The sequence below is a fragment of the Staurois parvus genome, unplaced genomic scaffold, assembly GCF_062004578.1.
Source record: "Staurois parvus isolate SC_StPar_1 unplaced genomic scaffold, SC_StPar_1.0 ptg000254l, whole genome shotgun sequence".
Lineage (NCBI taxonomy): Eukaryota > Metazoa > Chordata > Amphibia > Anura > Ranidae > Staurois > Staurois parvus.
Window position 1 is genome coordinate 2,740,839 of NW_028318050.1, and position 9,650 is coordinate 2,750,488.

Here is a 9,650-nt window from a genome sequence, read left to right on the forward strand (position 1 = left end):
GCACATGTGTAGATATACATAGGGAAGGATTGTTCTTGCACTTTTCAGGCGCTTTTTACTTTCACATCAATCCACTGCAAAAACACAGCAAAAATGCATAGGCGTTTTTACTGCACTTTTGCCGCGCTTTCTGAACATTTTCTAAAGGACACTTGACTTAAAAACTTCACCAAAAACGCTTCTTAGAGGCGTTTTTGAGGAGCTTTTCAGGCATTTTCCATTCATTTCAATGGGAAGAGGCGTTTTGGGGGCTTTTTTCCACTCGCCAAACATGCCCCAAAGATGCTGCAACACAATGTAAGCGCAACGCGCCAGAGTGAAAACATACGTAGATATAAATTCACATACACAGGGAAGCATTTTTCGTGAGCTTTTCAGGTGCTTTTTTTTTAATACAAAAACTCTTCAAAAACTCCTCAGTGTGAAAGCTGCCTAAATCTTGCAAATCTTGAGAATTACGCTTTTTGCAGGGAAGGGTTTCTGAACGGTAACCATGTATTCCGTGTAGGTAGGATAATTACCATTCCTTCACTTTTTCGTTTTCAGTTTCTTTCTGCCACCATCTGAGCCACATCTTGCTCATGGATATATTTCAGTAGAAATTTTTTGCGCTCCACCCTCTCCTTCCTGGGATTTCTGGGCTCTCTGATCCGGTAACTGACATCTTCTAAAGCATTGTACAAAAACCTCAGGATCTCGGTGTCCCTTCCGCGAGTTCTCAGGTGATCCTCTGTTGTGTAGTTCTCCAGCTTCATCACTTGCTCTGCCCCCATCAGTTTGAAGGACTTTTCCATTTCAAAAAAGTCACCGGATGTTTTGTGCGTGAGAACGATGGTGGGAACAACTCCTATTAATGGCAAACAGAAACAATTTGTCCTGAACAAAGTATAAATATATGTATATAATGTAACAAAGAAAAAAAATGTGATCTATTTTATTTTTCTATCAAAGTACTGTATATAAATGTACATATTATTGTTTGGCCGAGTAAAAAAAAAAAAAAACGCACCACAAAAGCCTCTCTTCACTGAAATGAATGGAAACCCCATCCAAAAAATGCAACACACCCGTGGGAAGTGCTCAAGCCCAGGTCCATAGAATCACATGACACCCAGGTCCATAGAATCACATGACACCCAGGTCCGTAGAATCCCATGACACCCAGGTCCGTAGAATCCCATGACACCCAGGTCCATAGAATCACATGACACCCAGGTCCATAGAATCACATGACACCCAGGTCCATAGAATCCCATGACACCCAGGTCCATAGAATCACATGACACCCAGGTCCGTAGAATCCCATGACACCCAGGTCCGTAGAATCCCATGACACCCAGGTCCATAGAATCACATGACACCCAGGTCCATAGAATCACATGACACCCAGGTCCATAGAATCCCATGACACCCAGGTCCATAGAATCCCATGACACCCAGGTCCATAGAATCACATGACAAGGGAAACATTATAATCAATGTGACTCAGCACAGTGCAATGCTGGAAAAGGTTCCTAGTGGACTTCAGTGCAATTTTAGTCCCCTAAATGTTATCTCACAGACGTTGCATCAGCATAGAAGCATTCCTATGTGATTTTGATTGATGAATATTTTTTTTAACCCTTACCTCTCTGCCCTGGTCATCCTTCAACCATTGATTTTGATACAGCAGCGATTTTGAAGCCTTTTCTGGATTCTTACTTTAACCGCTTCCTGACTGTCCTATTGCAGAAACATTGCTACAGGGGCGGCACGGGTGCGAAAAATCACGTATATATAAGTAATTTTGCATTTCTGGGTAGGGGGTGAGTGCGAGTCACATACGCAACCTACCCGTGCCACCATTCGCGGTCACTGCTGTCAATCACTGGGCCCAAGATGGTGATTACTCGCCAGCACCCGGTGATTGCTGAGCATCTCCAATGGGGAGGAGAACTGTTTGTAAACAAAACAGTTCTCCTCCCTGCCAGCTCGTGCACTGCTTTAGATGGCTGGGCATAGCACAGCCATCCAAAGCAGTGTGCTTACAGTGAAGCACACTTACACCGCCCCCTAGTAAAACACTTCCAGCACACAGTTAACCCTTTGATCGCACCTCATGTTAACCCCTTCCTGCCCAGTGCCATTAGTACAGTGTCAGTGCTTTTCTTTAGCACTGATCACTGTATTGGTGTCACTGGGGATGTCAGTGACACCAAGTCAGTTCACCCCCCCCCCCAGTGTCAGAATGCCCGCCGCAGTCCAGCTATAAGTCGCTGATCGCCGCCATTACTAGTAAAAAAAAAAATAAAAACAAATTCCAGTATACATACCGCCATTTGTAGATGCTATAACTTTCATGTAAACCAATTAATTTACAAAGGTCCTTAATTAGTGGGTCATTAATAGTGTTTGAGAGCGCTAGCAGTGCGTATTTTGTTGTGATGTGCTGCTGTGTTGTTGTTTTTTTGTCCACAAGATGGCATCTGTTGATATACTGAGCATGTGCAGTTCTTTGTCCACAAGATGGTGTCTGTTGAGGAACTGAGCATGAGCGGGGGCCATTTTGATGGCTATCTCTATATATAGAGGTGGAACAAACAATAGATGCCATTTTGCCACCATGTGCAGCTGAGCACAACTTCCAGCCACTATGTGACCTATTTTGTTTTTTTTTCTCCTGACAAAGCTCTGTTTTTTGGAGCTAAACATGTAGAGTTTCCTTTTTTCTTTGGGTCCTTCCTTGGGAGCACTTTTTTAGTGCACATAGTATTCACTCCTCCCTCCCCCCTTTTTTTTTGGAGAGGTCTGTACTGCATTATACAGTGCAGCATCTGCATTCCTCAAGACAGCGAGGTATTTTTGTCTGGATATGGTGATGTATGGGGCTTATCCATGAGAGGCCGATATTTAAGCCCGGGGATGAGTGTACCTGTATTACATATCTGTAGCACGATAGATTATACTATCTAATTAGTTTTGTCCATGGGGGGGGGGGTAACTCCATTTCCTTCACAGAGATTATATATTCAAGCTGATAGGCTTGTGATCAAACTACAGGGCCACTTTGTATGCCGTCACGTCATCTAGAACGGTATGCTATTTGATTTGGTTTGGTGTTATTAACCATTTGGATGGAAGGTAAATATTTGCAATGGTATCCAGTCATACTGTTGTGCGCAGTACATTCCACTCCAATAGGCATTCATTACAGCCAAGCACACATGTGACGGGGTGACTCCCTGGAGATCATTTTGATATCACAATGGTGGTACTCAGTTGTCGCTAGGAGCAGGAAGCCGGTTTTACCAGATTTTAATGTAAGTGGCTACAATAAAATTTATATATCAATTTTTCATATACTGATTCCTGGTCTGTTTGTGAGGTCCAAAGGAACAAGAGGATGCCAGCTTGGGGATTTCCCATGCACATTGGTTGATCACATGCAGGAAATTTTTTTGAGTTAGGGTAATTATGCATTTTTTATATGGTTTGCAGTGATATCTATTGAGTATCTTGACAAATGCTGTGACACTATAGTGTTTTGCATGCGGCATGTGTGGCACTATACTTGTGATACCTAAGATAATACACTATGTCTAGATTTTGTTTTTTTTAGGTATATGAAGAACGTCTGAGTTTTATCTTCATCTCCATTTTGGAATAGTGAGCACTTATTCATCAAGATTTGGATATCACGTGGGACCTTTTTTGAGTTTTTTATGTGAAACTTTGGACATTTTATTTTTGGGACTTTAAGTTTGTTCATTTAAGTCGGTTGATATATTGTATACTGGTACTTCAGGGGGAAGGATAATGATACGACTTTAAGGGATGTTATGGGTTTGTGTGTGCTGACTTATAATTATTTCAAACTACAGGGCCGCTTTGTATGCCGTCACGTCATCTAGAACGGTATGCTATTTGATTTGGTTTGGTGTTATTAACCATTTGGATAAAAAAGGTAAATATTTGCAATGGTATCCAGTCATATTGTGCGCAGTACATTCCACTCCAATAGGCATTCATTACAGCCAAGCACACATTTTCTATATATTTGAATAAAGGTTATATATTTTACATTCATCAATTGGCCAGGAAAACGCACCCTCGTCCAGTATAGATTTGGTATTTGCCAATGAAGATGATTTACAATTAGGGCTTAGTTCAATAGTAATAACCACTTCCCGACCGGCCGTTGCATATAAATGGCCGGACGGTGGCAGTGCAGGGTCAGGTGGCCATTTATAAACGGCCTCCCCGCACCCTGCTTGTGCGCGCTCCCTGGGAGCGCACAGCACCGCAATCCGGTGCCCGCTGTGTCCTCCGGACACAGTGAAACACCGATCGTCGGACGGGACCTCTGTACGAGGTCCCGATCATGTGATCACTGATTGGCCAATCAGTGATCACATGCAAAGTAGTAAGCAAGATGTCACTTGTGACATCATTGCTTACTACGTGTGAAATCTGTGAATGATCACAGAGGTCACATGGTACAGGGCTATTCACAACAGCCTTGTACCATGTGACAAGCTGTGACCAATCACAGCTCACTCAGTATTTCTCAATGACTGCAGAAACAATTGAGTACTGTCCGTGATACTTTTTTTATTTGCACTAACATACAATTTTGAGGACAAGCTTTCGGGGTATGTCCCCTTCTTCAAAGTCCAAGCAGTATCATACAAATCACAAAGTTTAAGCAGAATGTTAGAAGGGATTGAGAGAGAAAAAAAAAGGGCTACAGATAAGATGACAATGACTGCAAGAATGCACACAGAGAGAAAGAGAAATGATTGCTTTTACATCCTATATGGGTGTAAAAGCAATCAGTGTACAAAAAAAAAAATCTTCATCACCCCCCACAGGTAGTACAGTGTCACCATGGTGACACTGTACTGCTAGGGTGACAGTATGTAAAAAAAAATAAAAAAATAATAATATAAAAAAAAAAAAAAAAATGTAAAAAAAAAAATTTAAATGTAAAAAAAAAATAAAAATGTAAAAAAAAATGTTTAAAAATTATAATTTTTGGTTATAAACTAATTTGGATTTTTTTTTTACTAAAAAGATAACGGAATAAATTTTGGCAAAGATTTATGATGAAATATTATTTATTTGCAAAATTTTATTAAAAGACACTTTTTTCAAAATTTTTAAACATTTCATTTAAATAGCAAAAAAAATAAAAATCCCAGCGGTGAATAAATACCACCAAAATAATGCTTTATCTGTCTCAAAAAATGGTAAAAAATTCATTTGGGTACAGTGTTGCATGACCACGCAATTGTCATTCAAAGTGTGATAGCGCTGAAAGCTGAAAATTGGCCTGGACAGGAAGTGGTTAATAGTACAATTTCAGATTGACCTTTTTCAATGTAGTTTGTCAAACACAGTAAGGGATGGGGAATAACATGACATATTTACCATGAACTCACCTGTCATGTCTCTACAGTTTTTAAGAAAAACTTGTATTTCTTTCTTCTCCTCTTCAGCAAGGGATTTTTTAACGCTGTCAATTTAAAAAGAAAGTTTATTTTTGAATTGAGGAAGCTTATAAATCAAGCAATTAATGAGGAATACCAAACATTGGCACAACTAGCTTCAGAAGAGGTAAATTGGAAAATACACACTTGAATCTCAACACACACTAACCAGCTTCTGCACCCAATGCCTGTGATGTTGACTCTACTGTAACACTCTCCAGGTTAGTTAGGTTTGTTGTTTTATCTTTTCAGATAGAGGTCCTTGTCATAATGCCTTGATATTTGCTGGGGTAAATCAGTGCTCTGAAACATGTTTCAGCCCCCTGGTGACAACACAGATACTGCGGTCCATATATATATACACACTCACTGGTCACTGTATTAAGTAAACCTTGCTTGTACCAGGTTGGACTTCAGAACTGCCTTCATTCTTCGTGGCAAAGATTCAACAAGGTGTTGGAAACATTCCTCAGAGATTTTGGTCCATATTGACATGATAGCATCACACAGTTGCTGCAGATTTGTCGGCTGCACATCCATGATGTAAATCTTCCGCTCCACCACATCCCAAAGGTGCTCTATTGGATGGAGATCTGATGACTGTGGAGGCCATTGGAGTCCAGTGATCTCATTGTCATGTTCAAGAAACCAGTGTGAGATGATTTGAGCTTTGTGACATGGTGCATTATCCTGCTGGAAGGAGCCAACAGAAGATGGGGACACTGGAGTCATAAGGGGATGGACATGGTCAGCAACAATACTCAGGTAGGACGTGGTATTTAAATGATACTCAATTGGTACTAAGCGGCCCAAAGTGTACCAAGAAAATCTCCCCCATACCATGACACCACCATCCTGAACCATGGATACAAGGCAGGAGGGATCCATGCTTACATGTTTATGCCAAATTCTGACTCTGCCATCTGAATGTCGCAGCTGAAATCCAGACTCCTCAAACCAGGCATCTTCTATTGTCCAATTTTGGTGAGCCTGTGTGAATTGTAGTGTCTGTTTTCTGTTCTTAGCTGACAGGCGTGACACCCAGTGTGGTTTTCTGCTGCTGTAGCCCATCCGCTTCAAGGTTGGACGTGTTGTGTGGTTGTATTCTGCATACCTTGGTTGTAACGAGTGGTTATTGGAGTTACTGTTGCCTTTCTATCATCTCAAACCAGTCTGCCCATTCTCCTCTGACCTCTATCCTCAACAAGGCATTTTCCTCCACACAACTGCCGCTCACTGGATATTTTCTCTTTTTCGAACCATTCTCTGTAAACCCTAGAGGTGGTTGTGTGTGAAAATCCCAGTAGATCAGCAGTTTTTGAAATACTCAGACCAGCCCATCTGGCACCAACAACCAATCCATGTTCAGAGTCACTTAAATCCCCTTTCTTCCCCATTCTGATACTCGATTTGAACTTCAGCAAGTCATTTTCACCACTACATACCTAAATGCATTGAGTTGCTGCCATGTGATTGGCTGATCAGCATTTTGTGTTACCAAGCAATTGTACAGGTGCACCTAATAGAGGCTGATGAGTATATTTATATGTGTAGCCAGGTGCTTAGCTAAGAATGGAGAGGGAGGGAAACTCTGTCTGCAGCTGCTCTCTATAGCTGTTGCCCTGCAGAGGTGGGAGCTGCTGAGCAAAAAGAGTTCAATAGACTGAGTCCAGCAACACTGCACTGTGGGAAATGTAGTCCAGAGAAGAGTCCCCTCAGTGGGAGGGGAGAGAGTTACATTTTCTCAGGCTGTACAGGACACATCTTCCCCTTGCCATGAGAAAGACTGGAGAGTGCACATCGCTGTGCAGTGTGCACCATCACTGCTACAGATCAGCAGCCTGAGTGGGATCTGGAGAGCTGAGTTTGGAGATGTTGATAGACAAACATCTGGATGCAGAGCAGAGAGTGGACTAATTGCTATCTGTGAATGTATAGTGAGCTCCAACAATGCTGGGACTGGTGAGCTGCTGCTGTGGGGATTTACTCTCTGCTGCTGGACTGAGTCCTTTAGGAACTGAACATACAGCCAGCTAGTAGCCTTACTGATGCCTTTAGACTTGGCTGGGACTATTCTTATGTGCACCAACCGTATAACTTGGCCCTAACGGTAACCGGCTGAAAATTTAGGAATAAAGACTGTCCCTGTACAGCTGCTACACAGAGACCTTCACCTATTGCCTATGCTAAGAGGTACCTCTCAGGAGACATTGCACCATATCCTAGCTATTCTCCTAGAGTGCACATTTTCCTTTCACCTGATTGGGTATTCTTTACAAAGAGGAGCTTTGCCACATCACATTTATGAAGTAAAATGCAAAGTGCACACTCTATTTGCCTTTAATAAATCAACCCCATTGAGTTAATTTCCCACTAAATGGTCATGTGTCTATTTCCTGGTGCTAAATCACAGCCGAGTTAAATGTATCTATGCTCCTGTTCTTTTAAGGGCCTGCAATAACTTTCATTCAACTACAGTAGGTGTGTAAGAAGGGCTAAGAGTGTCGAGACGCAGGACAGACAAACCAAATGACCAAAAAACACATCTTTTTGTAGCATTTTATATATATATATATAGTTTCCTGGTATACTGTGTAGCTTGGAATCTTTAAATCGTAAGGTGAAGCCAAGAATGTATCTCACCTGTATACAAATACAGGAACAATAAAATCCGTAAAGTTTGGATCAATTTCTGATTCCTCCACTTTGTTCACCATCTCCTCATAGCTTTTCGGCCACTTCACTTTTTGATTCAAAGGAATAAAGTTACCTGAAAATATATTGAGAAAGATAAAGGAAATGTATAGACAAATCAAATTGGATTTTTGTACTGACCTGTAAAATTCATTTCTTGGAGTACATCACGGGACGCAGAGCAGGCAATAAATCATGACTACATGGATTATGCGCCATCTATAGGTGAATGGCAATAAACCCCCCAAATGAGGGACAGGACCTCTGTGTCCCATGATGTACACAAGCCAAGAAGTGGATTTTACAAATAAGTACAAAAATCCAGTTTTGTTTTTCGTACATCACTGGACATAGAGCAGGCCATGAATCATGGCTACCTGGGATGTCCCAAAGCAATGCTCATGAGGAAAGGGAGACAGCGCAACCACCATCAGGCATAAGAAATACTGCATAGATCACAAAACACTGCGGCCAAAAGTAGCATCCTCCGCCTTTAAAGGGATCAAGCAGAAATGACCACCACTGCCCCTAGTGGAGAAACGGGGAAGACAGTCTAGGCAGCCCAAACTGTGGTCCCCCTTAAAGTGGTTGTAAACCTCATATGAATTATTTCTCAAGCACATGCACCATTCCATATTTTGTTCAATACCAATCCAAAGCACTGTATTTTTACCACCTTATTTTCATCTCAAGACCTGTCACAGCTCTCTGAAAATCTCAGCTCTGTGGGCATGTCTATGGACTGGAGCTCTGAGGCGGAGTCATGACAAAACTGGCCCCGCCTTCCAGCTGTACACTTAAACACTAGAGTGGCTTAGCAGCATACGCGGTGCTAGAAGTGTGCGTGCACGTCACTCTCCGCTGGAAGGTGTGGTCAGTGATGTAGGACTCTGCCACCCACAGATCATGGATTTTCAATGAGCTGTGACATGCTTAGAGATAATACAGAGGTAAAAATACAGAAAATACAGTGCTTTGGATTGTTATTAGCCCCTTGCCCACCAGAGTATTTACCCCCCCCCCCCCCCTCCCGACCACGCCATTTTTTGCTATACCGTGCTGCGTTACTTTGACAATTGCACGGTCATGCAACATTGTACATAAATTAAATGTTATATCATTTTTAGATGGTGGTATTTGATCACCTGTGCAATTTTTTTATTTTTTTCACTATAAACAAAAAAAAGACTGACAATTTTGAAAACAAAATAATGTTTTTGACTTTCTGCTATTAAACATATCCAATAAAAAAATAAAAAAAATAAAATGTCTTTACAAATTTAGGCCAAAATGTATTCTGCTCCATGTCTGTACCCCATACATACCTTTAGAAATGATTATATACTGTAGATTTAGTTAGCAATGAACTGAACATTGTAAATTATTTTTTTTTAGAGAGAACAATCTCACTGCACCAAATCTCACCACAATTAAGGCACAAAATGGGAACACAAAGACCCCTTACTGACTGGCTCTTTGAGTTTAGTC

The 9,650-nt window shown here is 41.4% G+C and overlaps 1 protein-coding gene across 1 annotated transcript; it reads right to left on the reverse strand.

Annotated features, from left to right (window-relative positions):
• Window positions 1–359: 359 nt before the first annotated feature.
• LOC149459589 (uncharacterized) lies at window positions 360–8,257 on the reverse strand. Its single transcript, XM_089680981.1, has 3 exons — window positions 8,112–8,257; window positions 5,421–5,494; window positions 360–847 (listed from the first exon to the last, which is right to left on the reverse strand). The coding sequence occupies exons 1-3, from the start codon at window positions 8,183–8,185 to the stop codon at window positions 543–545; spliced, it is 453 nt and encodes a 150-aa protein (XP_089537107.1). The 5' UTR covers window positions 8,186–8,257; the 3' UTR covers window positions 360–542.
• Window positions 8,258–9,650: the final 1,393 nt, after the last annotated feature.

Coding starts and splice junctions, on each gene's coding strand:
- LOC149459589 (XM_089680981.1), bottom strand. CDS start 8,185: ATGGTGAACAAAGTGGAGGAATCAGAAATTGATCCAAACTTTACGGAT. Junction 5,495..8,111: donor GTTCCTGTATTTGTATACAG/GTGAGATACATT, acceptor TTAAATTGACAG/CGTTAAAAAATCCCTTGCTG. Junction 848..5,420: donor AAACTGTAGAGACATGACAG/GTGAGTTCATGG, acceptor TGCCATTAATAG/GAGTTGTTCCCACCATCGTT.